Below are 24,164 nucleotides of genomic sequence, written 5' to 3'. Positions count from 1 at the left end.
CTGAACAACCGGAACTGAAAAGGATCATCCAGGGTGGCTATCCATGGATGGAACAAGTTTGGAATGTAAGGTTAAGAGTATTGTTTTAGACATGTTAAATGTATATGTATGGAGTCACAGACTGGGTTTGTGATATAATTTTTGGAGATGTTGGCATATAGATGGCATTTTATGCTATGTAATGATAAGAGAGAAATAAAGAAGCAAGGTAAATACAACAGAAAAGAGGCATAGTGCTGAGACCATGATCAGCCTGCGGAAAGAAAATAAGATAGAGAAGGAATGTCCAGTATAGCAGAAGGAAAGTGAAAAGAATATGGGAGCCAAGACTGAGGGTGAGATCAACAGTGCTATATGCTCCTAAATAGATCGTGTAAGATGAAGACTGAGAAATCAACACTAGATTCAACTGTGCAGGTCACTAGTGATTCCAATGGGCAATTTCAGTGAAGCAGAGGTGATGAAAGCCTAATTAGAGTATATTTTAGAGCAGAGGGAAAAAAAAAAAAAAGACTAAACAAAGTGAATATACACAATTCTCTGGAAGGGTTTTGCCCTAAAGCAGAGGGGGTAAATGAGGTGGCTGCTGGGAAGAGAATGGAATAGAACTTTGTTCTTTAAAATTGAAGATGCAAGAAGTATTTACAAAACATAAATATTCTGTCAAGGATTTTATATGTTTTAAGAAACAGTGTAGAAATCACAGTAAAAATATTAGCTTTGGAGTCAGAGTAGGTCTGAGCAGTAGTTCTGCCATTTACTAATTGTGGAACCCAGGGCAAGTTAATTAAGCTTTATAAACCTCAATATTCTGATCCTTAAAAAAGGATGATAATACCTGATTCATATCTTTATTGTTAAGGTGAGATAATGTATTTGGGATACACTATGATGATTGAAATATGTAGTCAAAATCTATGTCATATATTACTAAACAATAAAGTTTCTGTCCTTAAGTGTACAGTCTAGTAATGAAATGTATAATCAATTATAGTGTAATAGATATATGTTAATAAAATATATAAAAAATACAACAGGCACCTAAAAATGGTAAATAACTATTTTTTAAATGAAAGGAAATAAAATGATTCTAGGTTGAAGTCACTAACTATACTATTGGAGGAAGCAAAAAACCCACAGGAAAGATAATACATGTACAGTCCTGAAGGAAGAGAAGAATAATATATCAGTGTAGTGATTTTCAACTTTTTTGGGGAATTTGGGGGAGGCAGATTTTTAAAAAATTGACCTTAGAATTAGTACGTTTTTTCTTGAATTGTTTAAATCATAGCACATATCCATCAGCTGAAAATTAATCTGATTTTTTGAAATAGCTAGGAGTAAGTTTTAATTAAGTCAGAAGAATAATTTTGTCATTGAGCTGATTAATAACATTTTTAAAAGAATCACTTGTTACATGAAATTCACTCATTTGCTGAAGAACACTTACTGAATTCTTACTTTATCTCAATCTGCTTATGCTGCTATTGACAGAATGAACAATTTTAAAAAGAAAATAAAATGACGAAAACAAAGCCAAAAGATCTTTGTATCATATGGCAAAAGCAAACAGAAATATAAGCAAACACATTCAGTAAGGGACCATAAGAGAGGAGACTGAGGTTCACATCAACCAACAAAAATGGCCAATTATTTCGATGATACAAAAAGGAGTTTACAGAGAAGGTGAAAAAGTGTCTTGCAAGATAATTAGGTGTTCTCAAGGTGGGCAGTAAAGGCACTGTGCTCTTCACAGAAGAAGACCCCTAGCAGAGGCATATTTCTCAGTTTAAATTAGGGTAACTAGATCAGATACAGAATGACTAGAGTGGAGCTAACTCAAGAGACAAAGGTGCAGAGGTAGGCAGGGACCAAACCACTGAGAGCCTTGTGTGCTTTGATAAAGGATTTGTATTTTACCTTATGAAAATTGGGGAACCACTGAAGAATTTTACAAGCAGAATTCATTCTGTGCAATAGAAGAGGATTTTGTAATTGAAGATCAGGTCTTTGGTCAAAGGAATTAAGAATCTAACCAAAGAAGGGAAGATAAATGTCATAGTCCTAGAGGAAAGAGGAACTGCTTTTGCATAGAAGGAAAAAATTGAAGGCCACATGTCATGTGCTCATTGATTGTGGTAACACTAAGATTAGGATAAACGGTGCTATATAATGCCATCCTGAGAGTCCCAGAAATTTCAGCACATATTTCTCAGTGAAAAAGCACAATACCGGGGAGTCAAATCATCTCCCAAGAAAGCCAGATCTGGTGAAAGGGCTGATGGACAGTGGGTTAGTTTTCTTCTATATGAGGTGGAAAGAAAATTGGCTGTCTGTGTAGTATTAGAAACCCTAGAGAAATGACTGATAGCTAGTGGAACAGTGTCACAGGAACAGCAAGGAAAAGTGGAAGTAATCACGAAGTAGCCATATATAGGGCCTGTGAGCCCCCTGAGATTATGAGTAAAGTAAGGATTTGAGGAGGTGGGAGGGGGGACAGAGGAGAGCAAGAACAAATGAATTGTGTTAAGAAGGTCCTTTTTTCATCTTTATTTAATGCCTCTATACAATGAGAAAGTAGGAGCCAGTCACCCAAAACTAGATGGTAGTTTACACATGCATAGATAATTATTATCAAAAAACTTGCCTGTATTAATAAATTTATAATTGGCTTTCATGGGAAAAGACAGTACATGAGTACATGTTATTAGGTAATTTCTTTCGTCTTTGGTATACCCAGATTCTACTTGTCCCAATCCCCAATAGAGGGTATCTCTTATATCCACAGTCTGTGAAGGATTAATAATTCTGTTTTCTCCAATTTCCTTTTTTGATCAGTTAGGTAATGTGGATTGGACATTTGTCTAGGTTTCTCAATGGACTTTTATCTGTTGACCTCTATGGTCCCGTTATCTATTAGCATGAGTGTATTTGTCCATCACTGAATCACATCAACTTTCAATATTTACAAAAAAACAAAAAACAAAAAACAAAAAACAAAAAAAAACACATACCTTCTACCTAAGAAAAAAAGGGAAAAAATAATCCTTGATCTTTTTTAGATAAATGATACTGCCAAAATAAAGATTAAACTTACGTTTCATTCCAGTTGACCAAGAGAAAAAACAATTTTTTGAATGGAATATTTCTGTAGCTTCTCACTTGACACAACTTCTTTCCAGCATATGTAAGGCAACAGGAAAAAGAAAATGCTTTATAGCTAGAAAAAAAAAAAAAAAGATTCCATAAGCTAAAAACCATAAAGAAACCAGTTTTGTATATGGGTCAATCATTTTTATAAGTTAAAAGTCAAAAGATAAATTTATACCTACTTGTATAAAGCAAACTTCATCTTTTTAAAAGACTTTATTTATTAGAGAGAGAGAGAGAACATGAGAGTGGGGAGAGGGAGAAGCAGACTCCTCACTGAGTGGGAAGCCCAATGCAGGACTTGATCCTGGGATTTGAGGATTGTGACGTGAGCCAAAGGCAAAGGCTTAACTGACTGAGATACCCAGATGCTGTAAAGCGTGCTTTAAAAATTACTTAAAAAATTTATGTTGGGTGACATCAGCAAGATGGTATAATAGAAAGCCCCAGACTCTCTTTTCCCCATGGAAACAACCCAAGTCAACAATACACAGATTAATTCTCTTTGTGAGAAATTCAGAAATTAAAAGCTCTTGCACTCCAGATAAGTAACATAGAAATCAGTGAGAAATTTTGTGGCACTCCTTTTCCAGAATTCCTTCCCTAGCAGGATGCAGTGTAATCAGGAGGAAACTCCCAACTCCCAGCTTTTCCCTGGGGTAGGAAGGAGAAAACTGGAAAATATGTCTAGCATTCAGACTTTTTAAGAGGCTATCCAAGGGACTAGTTTCTGTCCTGTCTAAATCTAAATGCTACATAGGAATAGGTGCCAGTTTGGGAGCCTCTGAGAGCAAAGCCAATGGTTTGAACTGGCACAACACAAATTCAGTTGCCACTGTCCCTTCACTGTGCAAAATGAACAGGAAAAAATCCCCAACTTCTGGCTTCTTTGGGGGGAGAAAAAGAGTTGGAGTATGTGTCTAGTATTCCAGCTCTTTGGGTGGTGGCCTGAGGGACTGGTTTCTGTCTTACCCAACTCATAGCATAGTGAAACCTGGCATACTCTAAATGCCATGGAGCTACTGAGAAACAAAAACAGCTGGGGATGGGGCACCTGGGTGGTTCAGTGTGTTCTTTTGAAATCAAATTATCAAATTATCTGCCTTCAGCTCAGGTCATGATCCCCTGCTGGGCTCCCTGCTCAGTAGGGAGTCTCCTTCTCCTTCTGTCCCTCTTGTTCTCATGCTCACTCTCTCAAATACATAAAATCTTAAAACAAACAAACAAACAAACAAACAAAAAGAGCTGGGAAGCTTACAGCAGCACTTGGGAACTTGTAGTACCATAGACAGACACAAGGGAGAATAAGAAATTATAAATTCCTGAAAAAAGAAGCAAAATCTCCATAATTAGGAATTTACAACACAGAAATCCACAGAAGAGAAAAGGTTTGAAAGGCACCCAAATCTCTAGTTGTGCTGATTGGTGACATTCTTTCCCTGTATGAAACCAATCTATAAAGACTGTATTTTTTCAAATGCACAGACTCCAGTACAAAGTAATAAGGCATGCAAAGATAGCGGGAAATAGGCCCAACAAAAGGAATAATATAAATCTCTGGAAACTAGCCTTAAGTAAATCAAAGTATATGAATTATTTGACAGAGAATTCAAAATAATCGTCATAAAGATGCTCAACAAGCTCAGGAAAATGATGAACAAAATAAGATTATAAACAAAGCGGCAGAAAATATTAAAAAGAACCACATAGAAATTTTGGAACTGAAGAATATAATAACTGAATTGAAAAAATAATCACTAGAAAGGTTTAAGGGTAGACCTGATCAAGCAGAAGAAAGAATCAGTGAACTCAAAGATAGGTCAGTTGAAGTTATTCAATCAGAGGAACAAAAAGAAGAATGAAGAATAGTAAAGAAATCTTAGAGGACTTATGGGACACCATCAACTGAACAAATATACATATTATGTGAGTCCCAGGAAGAGAAGATAGAGAAAAAGAGGCAGAAAGCTTATAAGAAGAAATGATGGATGAAAAGTTTTTAATTGTGTGGAAGGAAATGGACATCTAGATTCAAGAAGCCCCACAAACCAAATTAGGATGAGCCCAAAGAAGATCACACTAGAACACATTAAAATCAAATTATCAAAAGACAAAGACAAAGAATTTTGAAAGCAGCTAAAAAAAAAAAAAAATGACCCACCACATAAAAGAGAGATCTTGTAAGATCATCAGCATATGGTTCAGAAGAACCCTTGAAGGCCAGAAGGAGGTAGGGTGATATATATTTAAAATTCTGAAAGAAAATATTGCTAATAGAGAATATTATATCTGGGAAGCCTGGGTGGCACAGCGGTTTAGTGCCGCCTTCAGCCCCCAGGGCCTGATCCTGGAGACCTGGGATCAAGTCCCACATCAGGCTCCCTGCATGGAGCCTGCTTCTCCCTCTGCCTGAGTTTCTGCTTCTCTCTCTCTCTCTCTCTCTCTCTCTCTCTCTCTGTGTGTGTCTCTCATGAATAAATAAATAAAGTCTTAAATAAAAAATGAAAATAAATAAATAAATAAAAAGAATATTATATCTGGCAAAAGTGTCCTTCAAAAATAAAGGAGAAAGAAATACTTTCCCAGATAAATAAAACCTGAGGAATTTCATCACATTGACTCCTGATTTACAAGAAAGGCTAAAAGCAGTCCTTTAAAGTTGAAATGAAAAGATATTAGCTAGATAGCAACATAAAAGCATACAAAAAGGACAAAGGTCACTGGTAAGGATAAATAAATATGTAGATGAATACAGAATACAGTAAAACACTTTAGTAGTGGTGCATGAACAACTAAACTCTGGTATAGAATGTAAAGGACAAAATGTTAAAAAAACTATAATCATAAAAATATGTAAAAACAGGGGGGGAGGGGCAAGATGGCGGAAGAGTAGGGTCCCCAAATCACCTGGCCCCACCAAATTACCTAACCTTCAAATCATCCTGAAAATCTACGAATTCAGCCTGAGATTTAAAGAGAGAGCAGCTGGAATGCTATAGTGAGAAGAGTTCGCGCTTCTATGAAGGTAGGAAGACAGGGAAAAAGAAATAAATAAACAAAAGGCATCTAAGGGGGAGGGGCCCTGTGAGGAGCCAGGCTAAGGACGGGGCGAGTGTCCCCAGCACAGGAGAGCCCCGTCCGGGAGAAGCAGGAGCTGCACCAATTTTCCTGGGCGGAAAGGGGCTCGCAGGGAGTTAGAGCAGGACCCCAGGAGGGCGGGGATGCCCTCAGGCTCCCTGGGACACTAACAGACACCTGCACCCCGGGGAAAGTGCGCCGCGGAGCTCCCTAAAAGGCTGGAGCGCGCGCCCGGCTGGACGCGGGAGCAGCTCGGAGAGGCTCTGGCGGCGGCTCCGTGGAGGGGGCTGCGGGCCCAGAGCCCGAATCCAACAGCGCAGGCCCGGGAGCACAGGGCACCGGGGACACAGCCCAGGATCCGGCCTCCCCCCGGGACAGGCAGAGGCCGGGAGGGCCCAGGACAGCAAGGACGCTCCTGCCCCGAGCTGAGCAGATCAGCGCCCCGAGCTGAGCAGATCAGCGGCCCGACCAGGAGCATCCAGGCCCCTGCAGAGGGAGAGCTCTGTAGTTACTGGGGGAGCTGAATCCAGGGCTCTAGAGCTGGCCGCCACCACTGTGGTTGTTCCTCCTGGGGCCTCAGTGGGTAAACAACCCCCACTGAGCCCTGCACCAGGCAGGGGGCAGAGTAGATCCCCCAAGTGCTAACACCTGAAAATCAGCACAACAGGCCCCTCCCCCAGAAGACCAGCTAGAGGGACAACAGAAATATTCCCCGTTTTTTTTTTTTTTTTACTTTTTGATTTCTGTTTGCTTCCCCCACCCTTTTTTCTTTCTCTTTTCTTCTCTTTTTTCCTTTTTTTCTTCCTTTTTTTCTTTTTCTCTTTTCTTTCCTTCTTTCTCCCCTCTCTTTTTCTCCTTTTCCCACTACAACTTGTTTTTGGCCACTCTGCACTGAGCAAAATGACTAGAAGGAAAACCTCACCTCAAAAGAAAGAATCAGAAACAGTCCTCTCTCCCACAGAGTTACAAAATTTGGATTACAATTCAATGTCAGAAAGCCAATTCAGAAGCACTATTATAAAGCTACTGGTGGCTCTAGAAAAAAGCATAAATGACTCAAGAGACTTCATGACTGCAGAATTTAGATCCAATCAGGCAGAAATTAAAAATCACTTGAATGAGATGCAATTCAAGCTAGAAGTACTAACGACGAGGGTTAACAAGGTAGAAGAACGAGTGAGTGACATAGAAGACAAGTTGAGGGCAAAGAGGGAAACTGAGGAAAAAAGAGACAAACACTTAAAAGACCATGAGGATAGATTAAGGGAAATAAATGACAGCCTGAGGAGGAAAACCCTACATTTAATTGGGGTTCCCGAGGGCGCCGAAAGGGACAGAGGTCCAGAATATGTATTTGAACAAATCATAGCTGAAAACTTTCCTAATCTGGGAAGGGAAACAGGCATTCAGATCCAGGAAATAGAGAGATCCCCCCCTAAAATCAATAAAAATTGTTCAACACCTCGACATTTAATAGTTAAGCTTGCAAATTCCAAAGATAAAGAGAAGATCCTTAAAACAGCAAGAGACAAGAAATCCCTGACTTTTATGGGGAGGAGTATTAGGGTAACAGCAGACCTCTCCACAGAGACCTGGCAGGCCAGGAAGGGCTGGCAGGATATAGTCAATGTCCTAAATGAGAAAAACATGCAACCAAGAATACTTTATCCAGCAAGGCTCTCATTCAGAATGGAAGGAGAGATAGAGCTTCCAAGACAGGCAGGAACTGAAAGAATATGTGACCTCCAAACCAGCTCTGCAAGAAATTTTAAGGGGGACTCTCAAAATTCCCCTTTAAGAAGAAGTCCAGTGGAACAATCCACAAAAACAAGGACTGAATAGATATCATGATGACACTAAACTCATATCTTTCATTAGTAACTCTGAACGTGAATGGGCTTAATGACCTCATCAAAAGGTGCAGGGTTTCAGACTGGATAAAAAAAGCAGGACCCATCTATTTGCTGTCTACAAGAGACTCATTTTAGACAGAAGGACACCTACAGCCTGAAAATAAAAGGTTGGAGAACCATTTACCATTCAAATGGTCCTCAAAAGAAAGCAGGGGTAGCCATCCTTATATCAGATAAACTAAAATTTACCTCGAAGACTGTAGTAAAAGATGAAGAGGGACACTATATCATACTTAAAGGATCTATTCAACAAGAGGACTTAACAATCCTCAATATATATGCCCCGAATGTGGGAGCTGCCAAATATATCAATCAATTAATAACTAAAGTCAAGACATACTTAGATAATAATACACTTATACTTGGTGATTTCAATCTAGCGCTTTCTACACTCAATAGGTCTTCTAAACACTACATCTCCAAAGAAACGAGAGCTTTAAATGATACAGTGGACCAGATGGATTTCACAGATATCTACAGAACTTTACATCCAAACTCAACTGAATACACATTCTTCTCAAGTGCACATGGAACTTTCTCCAGAATAGACCACATACTAGGTCACAAATCAGGTCTGAACCGATACCAAAAGATTGGGATCGTCCCCTGCATATTTTCAGACCATAATGCCTTGAAATTAGAACTAAATCACAACAAGAAGTTTGGAAGGACTTCAAACACGTGGAGGTTAAGGACCATCCTGCTAAAAGATGAAAGGGTCAACCAAGAAATTAAGTAAGAATTAAAAAGATTCATGGAAACTAATGAGAATGAAGATACAACCGTTCAAAATCTTTGGGATGCAGCAAAAGCAGTCCTAAGGGGGAAATACATCGCAATACAAGCATCCATTCAAAAACTGGAAAGAACTCAAATACAAAAGCTAACCTTACACCTAAAGGAGCTAGAGAAAAAACAGCAAATAGATCCTACACCCAGCAGAAGAAGAGAGTTAATAAAGATTCGAGCAGAACTCAATGAAATCGAGACCAGAAGAACTGTGGAACAGACCAACAAAACCAGGAGTTGGTTCTTTGAAAGAATTAATAAGATAGATAAACCATTAGCCAGCCTTATTAAAAAGAAGAGAGAGAAGACTCAAATTAATAAAATCATGAATGAGAAAGGAGAGATCACTACCAACACCAAGGAAATACAAATGATTTTAAAAACATATTATGAACAGCTATACGCCAATAAATTAGGCAATCTAGAAGAAATGGATGTATTTCTGGAAAGCCACAAACGACCAAAACTGGAACAGGAAGAAATAGAAAACCTGAACAGGCCAATAACCAGGGAGGAAATTGAAGCAATCATCAAAAACCTCGCAAGACACAAAAGTCCAGGGCCAGATGGCTTCCCTGGGGAATTCTATCAAACGTTTAGAAGAAACCATACCTATTCTACTAAAGCTGTTCCAAAAGATAGAAAGAGATGGAGTACTTCCAAACTCGTTCTATGAGGCCAGCATCACCTTAATTCCAAAACCAGACAAAGACCCCACCAAAAAGGAGAATTACAGACCAATATCCCTGATGAACATGCATGCAAAAATTCTCAACAAGATACTAGTCAATAGGATCCAACAGTACATTGAGAAAATTATTCACCATGACCAAGTAGGATTTATCCATGGGATGCAAGGCTGGTTCAACACTCATAAAAGAATCAATGTGATTCATCATATCAGCAAGAGAAAAAACAGGAACCATATGATCCTCTCATTAGATGCAGAGAAAGCATTTGACAAAATACAGCATCCATTCCTGATCAAAACTCTTCAGAGTGTAGGGATAGAGGGAACATTCCTCAACATCTTAAAAGCCATCTACGAAAAGCCCGCAGCAAATATCATTTTCAATGGGGAAGCACTGGGAGCCTTTCCCCTAAGATCAGGAACAAGACAGGAATGTCCACTCTCACCACTGCTATTCAACATAGTACTGGAAGTCCTAGCCTCAGCAATCAGGCAACAAAAAGACATTAAAGCCATTCAAATTGGCAAAGAAGAAGTCAAACTCTCCCTCTTCACCGATGACATGATACTCTACATAGAAAACCCAAAAGCCTCCACCCCAAGATTGCTAGAACTCATATAGCAATTTGGCAGCGTGGCAGGATACAAAATCAATGCCCAGAAGTCAGTGGCATTTCTGTACACTAACAATGAGACTGAAGAAAGTGAAATGAAGGAGTCAATCCCATTTACATGATCCTGAGATCACGGCTTGATGCAAAGTCACACTCTAAACCGACTGAGACACCAGACACCCCTCATCTCATGGATTTAAAGAAATATGTTTATATGTATATAGGTAGATAGTGTTTTTTACATACAAAGGTAAATTTTTGTTTTTGTTTTTTTTATTTGAAAGACAGAGTGAGCAAGCGAGAGAGAGTAAGAGAGGGGTGAAGGGTAAAGGGAGAAGCAGACTCCCTGCGGAGCCAGGAGCCCGATATGGGGCCTGATCCAGGACTCCAGGATCATGACCTGAGCTGAAGGCAAATGCTTAACCAACTGAGCCACGTAGGCACCCCAAAGGTAAATTTTTCTTTCTAATTAACTTTATAACTGTTTGTACAGGTCAGTTACTTGCAAAAACACATACAGTAATTTTTTTCATTTTACTGAAATGGTTTCAGCTTTTCTTTGAGATGCTAAATGCAGTGGGTACAATAAACCCATTTATAAGTTGCTATTCTCTATTAACTTTAATTGATTTAATCCACATTCTCTTATAGATTAAATCCATAAGGAGTTTAAAATAATGATTATAATATTAATCTAATTATGTTATTAAAAAAATACTGCATAATAGAGCCAACCTAAAATCTAGCGATGCTCTACACATAATTGTGGTTAATTTCCATTGTAACTGAAATAACTCTTGGCTAATTCCCACTTTATCAAGGTACTAATTTCACAAAATATCTACCACTCACAACTTGATGGGTATCAAGAGTGATTTTTTTTTTCTATTAAGTACTTCTCCCTGTGTGTGTGCTTTCTCTCTCTCTGTTCTATTAATTAGCATTGGTCGTTTAAATTCAAATGTAAAAAAAAATATAGGGCAATCACTAAATAGGATGAGCATTTATTGTTTCCATAATGATATACTGGCAATAAGCAGCTATTTTTAATATGGAGAATGGGAAGACTTGAAGACTTGAGAGAAAAGGAATGTGCATTTGGGAATGAACCAGTTTTTAAAAATGGTTTTAAGATAAATCTACAGTGGTTAAATGTCAAAATTTCATGAAATATTTGCTCCTGCAAATAAGAACAAGACAAATTATATTCTAATTAGAAACCATGTGAAAATTAGCATTTTTATGAAAACTTAACCACCACTCACCTGTGCACCCAAGTCTCTGGAATGTTGTGAACTGCATACACTGTGAAGCTAAGGTGGGAATGGAGCCCAGGATTTAGATAGGAAATGTCATTGGGCACATTTAGAGGCTGGAAATCTGCATAAAAGCTGCAGCAATAGACACTGATAAGCTGGTAGATGGACCTGGATAGTGCAGTTGTCACTCTCTCTATCAAGCCTAAGGGGGAAAAAAGATAGAAATCAGGTCATCTTTGAAGGGCCATACTTATTATAAGCCATCGATTACAGCTTTGAAATTTCTTACTATAAATTTTAAATAAAATTTAAAAAAATAAAAAAAAGATTTATTTATTCATGAGAGACACACACAGAGAGAGAGAGAGAGACAGAGAGGCAGAAACACAAGGAGAGGGAGAAGCAGTCTCCATGCAGGGAGCCCAATGGAGGCCTCGATCCCAGGACTCCAGGATCACGCCCTGGGCTGAAGGCGGCACCAAACCGCTGAGCCACCCAGGCTGCCCTAAATTTTTTTTAATTGTTTTTTTTAAATTTTTATTTATTTATGATAGTCACACAGAGAGAGAGAGAGAGGCAGAGACACAGGCAGAGGGAGAAGCAGGCTCCATGCACCGGGAGCCCGACATGGGATTCGATCCCGGGTCTCCAGGATCGCGCCCTGGGCCAAAGGCAGGCGCCAAACCGCTGCACCACCCAGGGATCCCTGCCCTAAATTTTTAATAAAATTTAATTAAAATGACCATCCACTAACTAGAGCCAATTAGCCATCTGTGCCTCTGTATGTAGCCCGAAGCAGCTGATAGTGGTGTAGCTAATCAATAAGCTTTCATATCTTCTGTTGCAGAAATCTTGGCGCATGGCCTTTAATCAAAAATCAGACTTTTGGATTATTAATTTGGTATTCTGTCATTTGCAATATTTTTTGTCTAGTTTATGATTGTTTAGGATTAATTTCCCAAGAAGGAACAAGTTTTCTACACGGCTTGTAAGTACATCAAACAAACCCCACTTAAAATTAATCATAATAAATTTGACTATGCTACGGTGTTTACCATTAACTTAACACTAATCATATACATTATGCTGCTGTAAAAAGAGAATAGTTAATAGTACCTGGCTGGGATCTGAAATAAGCTTGAAATGAAAGATTTATGATGCTTACTAAAACTCTTCAAAATCAAAGCCTTGCTGAAGTTTTACTATTAGCTATTTAAATGGCGTTTATTGATTATTCCTAAAAGTGACTTGTCACGGAGGAAGAAAAAATGAAAAAAAAAATAAGACTAAGTACCGGGGCTAATAGCTCTCAAGTGTGTACTAAATGAAGGCATGCCAATTTCTCGTAGACCATATGAAGAAACTTAATCACTAAATTTAAGGTAAACTTTTCTGGCTTTCTTCCAATAAACTCTTTTTCCTGGAAAAACTCCTATCCAAAGATGAAGGAAGTAGAAGAGACTGATGAAATGGGCCAGGTAGCACAAGATAGTGGACTTTGAATCAAAATCAGGAAAGGAAAAAAAAAAAAAATCAGGAAAGATGGTGCTATAACAATGGAGAAGCTTAGGAGGAGGATGAATGTTATCCTAGGAGTGGAGTTCAGGGTCAGACCTTTTAACCGGCCAGTGAATAATTCTCACTACTGATATTTTTTGTTGTTGTTTTTTCTTTCACTCTGATATTTTTAATGCATTAATATACTCACGACTTGCGATTGTTTTTGTTTTAATATTCCACAATAGCAGTGTTTCAGAAGTTAAATGAGTAAGCAAATATAAAAGCTCAAAAACTATTATTTTTTTAACCCAGATCAGGAAAACCTTTGTAAAATATTTAAGTGATAAAAGGGTTTAGGAAATGAATGTATAAAGCGAAATAAGTTGTGAATGGAAGCTCAGTTGCCCTCCTCAGTCATGCCTCATGGGCTTGGCTCAAGGAGCCCCCCGTGGGGTGGCACGGTCAGCTATACTCACGGTCAAAGACCCCTTGGTCCCTTCGTCCTAATACAGCATCTGTCAGGCTTCATTCAATCGTCGATATATGCCTCCTTAACTCTTACAGTTTCATTCTGGTAGACGAGGATAAGGTAGAAAAACCCGAAAAGAGAAATATCTGCCCTGACTGCTATCCTTTCCCATCCTGGGCCAGAAGAATATACTGAAATGCCACATCTTCAGTATTTCTACTTTTCTGTCACTTCGTCCCAGAAAAAAATAAGTGGAACCACAGCTTAGCCTGTGGAGGGAAGACAAAGATGGAATCTGTGTTCCTTGGTGGTGCCCACTGTGCTGAGGTGAGGGGGCCTTGAGGCCCCCATACCCCCCTCCCCAAGAAGCGGGAGATCTAGTCAGGAGGCCCGAACCCTGTGTCTCAGAGGTCTTGAGCGCTACTTGGCCAGTGTGCGCGACCACCAAGTGGGCACTGCGGGGGAGGGGTGGAGCCGGGCCGTGGAGGAACTGTGGTGCCAGACACACAAGGTGGCGAAAGATGGCACAGCAGAAGATCTCAGAACTGTTGTGCTACCAGGCACCTGCTGGGTGGACGCGGATTGGGAGAACACCTCTCTCGGGCTCTGCTTCTGTAATATCCTCACCGGCTTCCAGTGAGATTTGGCAAGCCTGGCTCCTTAGGCTAGATGGCGGAGCCTTCCCTCAGCAAACCTGTGCTGACTGCGCACGTGTCTGCCGATGACGTCAGCGGTTCCTACCGCGCGGGTCACGGGGGAGGAACGTTCGAGTTTAGTAAGCTTCAACCCCAAGCTTAGCCCGTTTGCCGCCTACAGGAGCCGGTGTGCAATCCTTTTTGGAGAAGGCGTCCACGCGGTACTGGGCGCGCTGGATGAGGAAGACGTGCTGCAGGGCCCTGCCTCTGTACTGGTCCAGCCTGGGCCCCAGGTTCTACAGACTCCAGACTCCGCTTGCACCCGAGGACCCGGAAGGACAGTGTTCTCTTCCGTCGGAGATGGCGTCCCAGTCACCCCTGCGGCACGCAGCCCCGCCCTCAGCACGCTTCTGCGCCTGCGCAGAGCTACCCAACGCCTCAGAGAAGAGCCCTATGGCCGAATCCCCAGGCAGCTGAGGAGGCTCAGGAAGCTCAAGTAAGCACATGGTTAGAAATTACGTGCTTAAAACCGGTCGTGATTTGGTTTAATTTGATGTGTGCCCAGTCAAATCACGCACTGCCGTTGTTTGCGCAAACACACGCACTCCCTCCTCAGGTTATTTCTGAAACTTAAATTCCTTGTAGTTTCTAGTTGTTTTGCAAGGAAGATAATACAAAAGACCTAGCTTTTCTCGCCAACAGTCTGCAGCGTTCCAATACCAGACAACTTGGCTAACTCAAAAAACAGACCAATTTCAGCATGGAGCCTCTTCCCACAGCCTGCCTCTCAAGTAGGTCTTTCCATAATGAGGCATTTGTTGTTGTTGTTCAACACATGCTATTAATCACTCATTTATAAATTTGTACAAAATTTATAAAATGGCCAAATTTTACTTAAAATGGCGTCCTTTGTTGAAACAGTCTGAGGGGACAAGCAGCATGAAAGAGCTCTAATTAAAATTCTCTGAGAAATCAGCAAGTGGCAATTAATAAAACAGAAGACTAAAGCAGCATAGAAATAGTTTTTAAAGAGGACTCATGACACTCTGGAGGCCAACCAACAGGGATTGTACTGAGCAACAGGAGGCAGGGAATTACAAGTTTATAGAAACATGTTTCCCAGTCACCACATTGTGATGTTGGCCCTCCGAAGCAGGAAGTACAAACTTCTTGTTAATAATTCCCAATCTGGTGCAAATGAATACACATCTAAAATAAATCCTAAAGTTGGGTAAGAGATCTGGTTAATTTAAGCCCCAGCACGTATTTTGGGAAATCATAATCATTTGGATAATGACTCAAACTCTACTCTTGACTTTTTGTGCAGAGATACAGTTCTTGGTCATGATTTGCTTCTCTGAGGTAGTATAGAGATGCGTGCTTATGCATTATAGCATTACTTCCAAAACTGGATGAAGAGTCCATTTCAAATGTTAGAAATGTATTAGGGACTCAAGATGGGCTTGGTGGTGAAATACGGAGTAATGATGTTTATCACACCTGATTTTACTCTGGGGAACCAGTTACAGTATCATAAAATTGAGAAACAGTGACAAATATATATTTGGTTAAAATACATTAATTAGAACCTGTGATGATTTAGCATTGAATATAAACCTTTGGGAACATTCTTACGCAGTTTTGTGGGATCTTATATCTCATCCCCTGAGGAATATGGGATGAAGAGATTTTTATTCCAACATTCCTAAAAGAAAGGAAGAGAGGTCCAATTCCATATAGGCATACCTCCAGCTTGTTAACTCCTCATTCTGTCACTTAGACTCGGTGTTAGTGATATTGTTAGGGGATATCTATCTTGTCCCTTCCTTAATGGTGTTCTGGAGTTTAGGAATGCCTGGAACAGGGGTTTTTTGCACTAGCAGTTTGTTTTTTCTCCATGCCTTCTGCCATCCCTTTTCCTTTGTGATGTGAGGTAGAGAATTTCTTCAAATGTAACTGTCTTCGTTTGAGTGGTGGGAATTAGGGTTGAGAGGATAACCCTCTGCATATAGCTCTGTCCTAAAAAGATTAAGGCTTGGAGGGCAGATTGGGGTTATCATTTGCGGTTCACTGTGACCTGTAAACCTAGAGTGTTAGTTGAACATAGGTGAATCCGTTTCCTTGAAGATGCTCACTGTTCATATGCCAAATACCATTTGCTTTTGCAAACAGAACAGCTCTGACCACACCTTGCACATTAAATACTATCATGTCTTCTATGCATATTAGGGAAATTTAGGGATCAAAGAATTAAATTTCTAAGATCACAGAGTCAAAAAGTGGCAAAGTTGAAATTAACCAGATTTCAAAAGCCAGGTCTTTTGTTCTGCATCACACTATTACTCCTCCACTATTTTTCTGTAGAGGCAAAGTCCTCCTGTGGCTTGCAATTTTATAGTCTGAGTCTCTGTGAACCGTAATTATTCCAGAACCTAATCCTCCTACATATTATGTTAGATTGGACTTTCAAATAGAGTTTGAATTTAAATCTGAAATTAGTGACTTTAAAGAAAGACAGCTGCTACTTTTCTGACTCTTCTTTTACATCAAAATATAATTAGCTAAATAAAATTTTATAGTTTCTTGGAATGGTTATAAGAATATTTTCTGTATTCCTTTCATTTTTACAGATCTCTTGACTTTTCCCATTTCTTAAAAATGTCAGGCTAAAAGTTCAGAGTGTGAAGTTTTATTCACTTGCAGAATAATCGTTTCCATCAGTAAAAAGTTTTAGCAGTGCATTTTCACTTCAAAAAATATTTCTGTATATGTGTTACCTTAGTATTTGGATGAAAAATTGAAAAGAAATTAAATTATTTGGATTCTGTAACTTGTTTTTTTTTTTTAATTTGGGTACGTGTATGTTTTACCTTTTGCTGAAGTCTCTGAATTTTGATGAAAATTCTAAAAAAGAAAAACAAGTACAAAGATACAGTTGTTATTTAGAAAACAAACTCAAAAAACAATCAAACTGATAATATCCAGATCTAAACATTGAAATTTCTCTGACACGGTAAAAAGACAAAATGTTTATTGAGGTCATACATCAATTGCTTAATAAACAGGGGGAAGCTAAATTGTAAGATGAAAGAAAAACCTTTTGAATGTTTTAAAAAACAATCTAGTTTTTTTGACTGAAAAAAATTTAGAGTAAGTTCAGCCTGTTTAGTATATTGGAATAGCTTTATATTTATTGGCTAAACTCAATTCCCTTTCCATAGCAGTGAATGATTTTTTGAAATAAGTGCATTTTAATTATTTGTTTAATATGCTAATTCTTATTATTAGCAATCATTCAGTTGTAACCTTTGGACTACAGTGAAAAGAGGGCTGGATGGAAGTAGGCAGAATTATGCAAACTCATAATATAGTTTAATTATTTTTAGGAGATTTTTAAGAACTGATAGTAGAACACTTGCAACCATATCCTAAATTTAAAAAAATGTACTGTCTGAAATTTTATTTTCTGTTGTCATTTCAGTTCACATCCATTAGTATGGTTTTATTTATTTATTTGCTCATTTGTTTATTTGCATTTATTTTTGTAGGAGGTATAGAATTACTTAAGTGGTTTAGAAAGTGCTAGTGATAAATTCATTATCATGAAAATAATATAAGTGATTCACAGATTCACTAAAAATAAAATTTCAGTCCAAAAGCAAACACATTTTCTAATATAATCCATTTTTTAAAAAAGATTTTATTTATTTATTAGAGAGAGCGAGCTAGTGAGAGAAAGAACAAGAACGGGGCAGGGAGGGTAAGAAAGAGAGGGAGAACCCAACTGTCTGCTGAGCTAAGCTGGGAGCCCCATGGTGGGGCTCAATCCCAGGACCCTGAGACCATCACCTGAGCTGAAGGCAGATACTTAAACTTGGTGCCCCAATATGATCCACTTTAATTGACATTAAATTTTTTAAAATTTTTGCTTGGACAAGTTTGCTTTTAATTAATGAAACCCCAGATTCTCAAACAAGCTAAGGAATAATTGTTTTCTTATAACAAAGAACTTTCTACAATATTCCTTTAGAGAGAAAACACTTCTACCATGTTTAAAATGTAATTAAATTTATATACAGCTTTTCACTTAAAAGCATTGTTCACATAAACCTTTTCAGAAGCGTTTCTCTTAGGTATAATATTTCATCTGAGCATAGTTTCAATTACTAGGCTTAACAACTACATGTAAGATCTTTACCCCTTCCATGTGGCTGAGACTATTAAAGATGTTAGCCTGACTTAACTACAATTCAGTTTATTCAGAAATATAAATTTGTATTTTAAAATCACCATGACATCCACCTACAGCACAATGTTTAAGACCATATTTTTCACTTTATGTTTCATTTATTGTGGGAACATGTAATGGAAATATATTATGTGAGATTCTGGAACATAATATTGAAGGATGGAAAATTGTTTCCAATACTGAATGAGAGCATGAACAAGAGTATAACTACATTTGTGATATGATTCATGTAGGTTACATGGGGAGGAGTCTCAAAAACTACCACCAGCACCATCCTCACTACCTCCAGTAATGATAATGACTCATGCAAGAAACTATCATCTGGACCTTTACTAATGTTATTTATAATGCTCATAGGAACCCTGCAATTTCTGTTATTTATTTATTTATTTAATTTTTTATGCGTGCATGCATACATGCAATGAAGAAAGCTGAAACTCAGAGATGTGAATTAATTTTCCCAAAGATATTCAGCTAAAGACTGGTAGATATTGAGTTCAAATCGTATATTTATGTCCCTAAGCTCTTTGTATTTGATTATCAGCTCTAAGTGCTTATAATGTTTCCCAAATGTGATTATTTAAGAGAAACTAGTTGCTTGTGGAAAATTAACTCTCACTACCCTGTTATCCTGACATAACTTCACCTATTGGAATGCTCTTAGCATCATATAATTCTTAAGTTCTTGAGTTCATCAAAATACTTATTTTTATAACATAACAGCCATTTCCCACTCTGACATAGAATAAAAAATATGACCAGATTAAGTGAAAATTTATTTTCAATTTTTTTTCCTTGTTATCATTTGAGAAGACTATGGATATTAATATGTACATAAAAAAACAGCCTTGGAGACTACATAGTTATTTCATTTTCCACTATAGGTTGGAAGGTATAAGAGTAGATATTTTCCCAGTAAGAAAAATGTAAGGAAATAAAGTTATTAACTTCAGACATCAAATTTTGGTATTTATTGATTATATTATTTAAATTTTGATTTCTTCTTTGCTCTGGGATTTTAGCTTTGAATGAATGTTATCTAGGAAATATTTTGGTGGGATGATTCCACTGCAAATGAGTCATCACTGTCAGTATGTAATACCAACAAGGTATTTTAATTTCTATATTCATTATTACTCTGTAATTACAAAAACAAGTTCTAATTAAGATAATAGAAAATCCAACATTAAGAAATTACTGATTTTTTTCACCTATTTGAAACAATGATGATGATTTATATATACTAATATAATTGTCCACTTTCTAAATCAATCTCTTTGAAATTTCAAGGCTGGCATATTCAGGGTAGTATAATCTGTGCTGTTCCTCTTTGGGCAGATAAAGAATACATGTAATCACTCTCTGTTATGAAAGTTCACATATATTGAGGAAGAGGCTTGGGTTCAAATCTCTTTTTTGCCACTTATTAATCCTTTTTACACAAGCATTCTAGACATCAGATTTTATTTATTTATTTTTAAAGATTTTATTTATCTATTCATTAGAGAGAGAGAGAGAGAGAGGCAGAGACACAGGCAGCAGGAGAAGTAGGCTTCCTGCAAGGAGCCCAATGTGGAACTCGATCCCAGATCCCAGGATCATGCCCTGAGTCTAAGGCAGACGCTCAACTGCTGAGCCACCTAGGCGTGCATAGGCATCAGATTTTAATAATAAAATTAACATTAAAATACCAATTTCAGGGATCCCTGGGTGGCGCAGCGGTTTGGCGCCTGCCTTTGGCCCAGGGCGCGATCCTGGAGACCTGGGATCAAATCCCATGTCGGGCTCCCGGTGCATGGAGCCTGCTTCTCCCTCTGCCTGTGTCTCTGCCTCTCTCTCTCTCTCTCTCTGTGTGACTATCATAAGTAAATTAAAAAAAAAAAAAAAAACCAATTTCATGGCATTGATATGAGGATGAGTTTAAATAAAATAAAAGTGGTATAATAAGTGAAACTCTTTTATTATTGCAATGCACTATCAAGTATTAGTTATTATTCTAATCATCATATCTTTCTGCTTCATCATTTGCTAAACTAATAACAAGATTGAATTGATTTATTGTGACCAGATATCCTAATCTTTTTATTGGGCAATAATCACACCTGTAATTCTACATCAGATTTCTGAGATTTTTAAAAAATCACATAATACTTATTTTTTAAACTGAAAAAAAAAACAGGCTATTATTGCATCTCTGGGATAATATAAGCAGTGTGCATTGCAAATTCAACCAAAGATAGCACAAAAACTGGTCTTTTCTTTTCTACATGTATGTTTGTCCATATAAGCATGAATACTTACCCCTGCATATACTGGGTGTATGAGAACCATTAATAGTCTATATACACACTAGCCTTTGAATGTTATTATATAAGCATATTCCTCTAGGTAAGATGGTAGGATTGATTTCAGTCTCACTTGGAAGATATATTGCAATTACAAACTTCAAAGATGTAAGAAATTTCCTTTTAATTTAATTAAATCCTTTTGGTATAATAGAATCAAGTTTCCATTAACCCCAAATGATTGAAATATATATGCACAGACACACGCACACACACACAGACGCACAGTATTTATTTAAAATTCTTTCACTCTTCTTAATTAATTATTGAAGTCAGGTCTAAAATAATTACTGTCTAATAAATTGGTATATTTACCTCTGTTTTTCTCTGAAGAATTTGATTTAGTTCATTTACAGCATCTGTAATTTGTTTGGTCTCCACACACCCCAGGACACTGCATATATTTTTTACATCTTCAATAATATTATCTACATGTTGCTATTGATGAAAAATAAGAAGATGCGATTTAATTGGGATACATTTTAAGTCTTTTCCAGATTAAGAAAACACAACTACTCAGTTATAATATGGAGAAGAAAAATTTATAAGTAGTTCATATGGAAAAAGCAGTTGTTTTATTTGTGTGTGAACTCAATTTGAGTCAACATCGTGACATGCTTGATGGATCTACTTCATTATTAAACTGAAAGTCATATACTCTCCGTAACTAGAAAGTTAAACCCACCACATTTTCCATATGTATTATCTGAACTGGAGTTTAGTTTTGGGTACCACATTTGAAACTAGACTTGACAAAGTAGACTTTTCCAAAGAAGAGCAACGCAGCCATTGATATATTCATTCAAAACAATGTAGTAGACTTCGTTTTCAGCTCTCCAGTAGGGTTTTGTGTGTTAAAATCCTGGTTCTGCTCTATTTGTAGCTGTGATTATCAAATTATTTAACTTCTGTGGATCTAAGTTTTCTCTTCTGTAGAATTGGAACCATAATAATTAATTAGAGGGTTGCTATAATGATTAAATAAAATAAAATATGAAAAAGTTCCTGGCAGAGAATAAGGGTTAAATTTTAGCTAATTAATTCATTTTTTATTAATTTTTACTCATTTACATAAATTTTTCAGTTTATATGAGAAATCAGACACTGTATATGTACACATATCTAATAAAATAAAAATTAGAAGGTAATAAAAACTATGAAAAGGATGTATTTGGTGCTATGATTAGTTTCCATTCAGACATTTGAAGTTGATGTATGACATGAATTTGTGGAAATCTCTAAAATATTGCTAATTAAGATGCAAATGCTGAGTTGACTTGGTCAGTTGGTAGCTAATTTATGCCTTCTTTTACTCTAGTCTTGAAGTGCTTTGTATGTGATCTATTTATCTCCTTTAATCTTCCTTAAATTCTGAAAGATAAACATATTCATTACATTCGTAAATCGCTGAGATTGCTAGAATGTTAAGTGAAATGTTGCAATAGTAGAATTAACTTGATGATTTATTGGATGATGTATAGACCAAGAAGTTTGGATTTAAATGATTCCAAAGTTTTATGCTTGGGAAACCTAGAAGTTAGGATCCCACTAATTATGGCAACAAACAGGCAAAATGGGAAGATTTTTGATGGTATTGTGATGCATATGGTTTTTGATATGCAGAGCTTGACCTTCCCTGGCAACAGTCAAGCAGACACAACCTTCATATATTGGGAAATGCAGTGAGGTTCTAGCTCTGCCAACTATTGGATTGAGAAAAAACACACACACAGAACACGTGCTCATATAAATGCTAGATGAACTATAAGAAAAAAGTGTAAATGTATATATATATAGCTTAGTCCAAAACAAGGATAGGATAAGTTTCTGGGTGATAGAAATTTAAAGAGGAATCTTAAAGCCAGAGCAGTGTCTTCAGCATTGATGCTGCAATGGACTGTGGGAAATATCAGATTAAATTTAGACCCTCAGGCTTCAAAACTGGTGTTTACTGTTCTCAGTGGGGCAAGTGCTGAGATTTCAGACCTAATTTAGTAGGGGGAAGTAGGGAAAGGAGCAGATCTGGAGCTAAAATCTCTGAATAAACCTCTGACACTGGATAGGCTGTCACCTGCAAAAGGTGGGAGAAGAAAAACAATGCCTACTGACCAAGAGAGTTTTTGAGGAAGCCTCTCTCTACTCAGGAGCTTTGACTGAGTAAAATGATTACCTGAAAAATTGTGTGTGTAGCTGTGAAGCATGGATTTATACTATGGCAGGAATTTATGCCCCAAAAAATGTGCCAGAATATAGTGACTATTTTGGACACAGGCAGAAACAAATGCAAAACTTCTGTATGGAAACACATTTCTACACTCCAAAACCATGGAGTTTCTCCTTATATATACACACATGGGCATATGTTCTCTCTTTTACACACACACACATACACACTCTCCCTGGTAGAAGGGGAATAAATAATCAGCCTAAAAATTACAAATCCTATGATGACTGATCCACCATATGAAAGATTCTACAGATATGAAACATGCATTAGCACCTGATTTTAAGGGATATCAAAGCTAGATTTGAGCGTAATTTTCATAGAGATGATACCTGGCCAAGAATTTAGATATTATTGTCCAAAGAGAGAATATAGAAGAAATAAAAATTGAAAGCGGGATATGTAACATTAGAACATCTCATATTTAGGTATTGGAGAAGGGAATTTGGGTCACAGATGGAGCACAGATGGAGACCTAAACTAGAAAACTGTAGTGTAATGGACATAAAGTAAAGGTAGGTGATGGTACAAGGAAATTTTACCTTGGAAGAGAAGAAGGAAAAGGAAACATGGTAACTCTTTCCAAGTATTTGAAGGCTGTTTAAGTGAAAAAGTGATTAGATTTACTGTAAGTAGCTCTGGAATGATAAATTAAAACAAATGATTGCAAATTTAGAGACATTCATTTTCACTTAGTATGGGAAAAATCTTTGTAAAAACTGGCTTGTTCAAAAATTGAGAGACTGTCCCTCTCACACATGTAGAGTTCTCCACATTATAGGCAGGCGAAGAATCAGGAACATTGAGAGATTTTTGCATTACATAGGAGTTTGAACTGGACTACCTCTTAATTCTTCCTATCTCTGTGACTCTTTGGGGTAGTGAATATTGACAATAATGCAGTTTTGATATTTTATATGCTATATTCCAAACCTATCATAGGATATATTTGATGTGTCATAGACTCTGAAGGAGCAGCATTCTAATACTTTAGATATTAAGCATATACTAAAAGTATTTTGAACATTGGCGAAGATTGGTGACAAACTTTTCTGTATCTTTCTGGAAGACAAAACAAAACAAAACAACATATCCTTTCCTCCCCACTTTCATTTAGTTGTGCTGGAGACCAAAGGAACAGCCATGTAAGAGCTTTCCATTTTCCAGGGTTTTTTTTTTTTTTTTTTAAGATTTTATTTATTTATTCATGAGAGACACAGAGAGAGGCAGAGACACAGGTAGAGGGAG

The 24,164-nt window shown here is 37.5% G+C and overlaps 1 protein-coding gene and 1 long non-coding RNA gene across 17 annotated transcripts in view; one reads left to right on the top strand and one right to left on the bottom strand.

Moving 5' to 3' along the window:
• PIK3C2G (phosphatidylinositol-4-phosphate 3-kinase catalytic subunit type 2 gamma) overlaps positions 1-24,164 on the bottom strand; it is a 365,888-nt gene that overhangs the window by 259,325 nt on the left and 82,399 nt on the right. For all 8 annotated transcript variants that reach the window (XR_005379904.1, XR_005379905.1, XM_038576933.1 and 5 more), the window contains 4 exons: positions 21,008-21,130; positions 16,969-17,002; positions 11,501-11,696; positions 3,098-3,220 (listed from right to left, as the gene is read on the bottom strand). Coding sequence is in view for 6 of the 8 variants with exons in the window: in XM_038576933.1 (XP_038432861.1) it covers positions 3,098-3,220; positions 11,501-11,696; positions 16,969-17,002; positions 21,008-21,130 (476 nt within the window). In the remaining 2 variants the exon portion in view is untranslated. The remainder of the gene's footprint in view (positions 1-3,097; positions 3,221-11,500; positions 11,697-16,968; positions 17,003-21,007; positions 21,131-24,164) is intronic.
• Positions 14,221-24,164, top strand: part of LOC111092747 — a 136,585-nt gene continuing 126,641 nt past the window's right edge. For 3 of the 9 annotated variants that reach the window (XR_005379915.1, XR_005379910.1, XR_005379908.1), the window contains exon 1: positions 14,222-14,594. This is a non-coding gene — a long non-coding RNA (uncharacterized LOC111092747). Of the gene's footprint in view, positions 14,595-14,668; positions 14,890-24,164 lie in introns of those variants that run through there. The other 6 variants (XR_005379914.1, XR_005379907.1, XR_005379916.1 and 3 more) reach the window with 5 other exon arrangements.

The sequence above is a fragment of the Canis lupus genome, chromosome 27 (assembly GCF_011100685.1).
Source record: "Canis lupus familiaris isolate Mischka breed German Shepherd chromosome 27, alternate assembly UU_Cfam_GSD_1.0, whole genome shotgun sequence".
In the NCBI taxonomy this organism is placed as follows: domain Eukaryota; kingdom Metazoa; phylum Chordata; class Mammalia; order Carnivora; family Canidae; genus Canis; species Canis lupus.
This window is presented reverse-complemented; position numbering and strand designations above follow the sequence as displayed.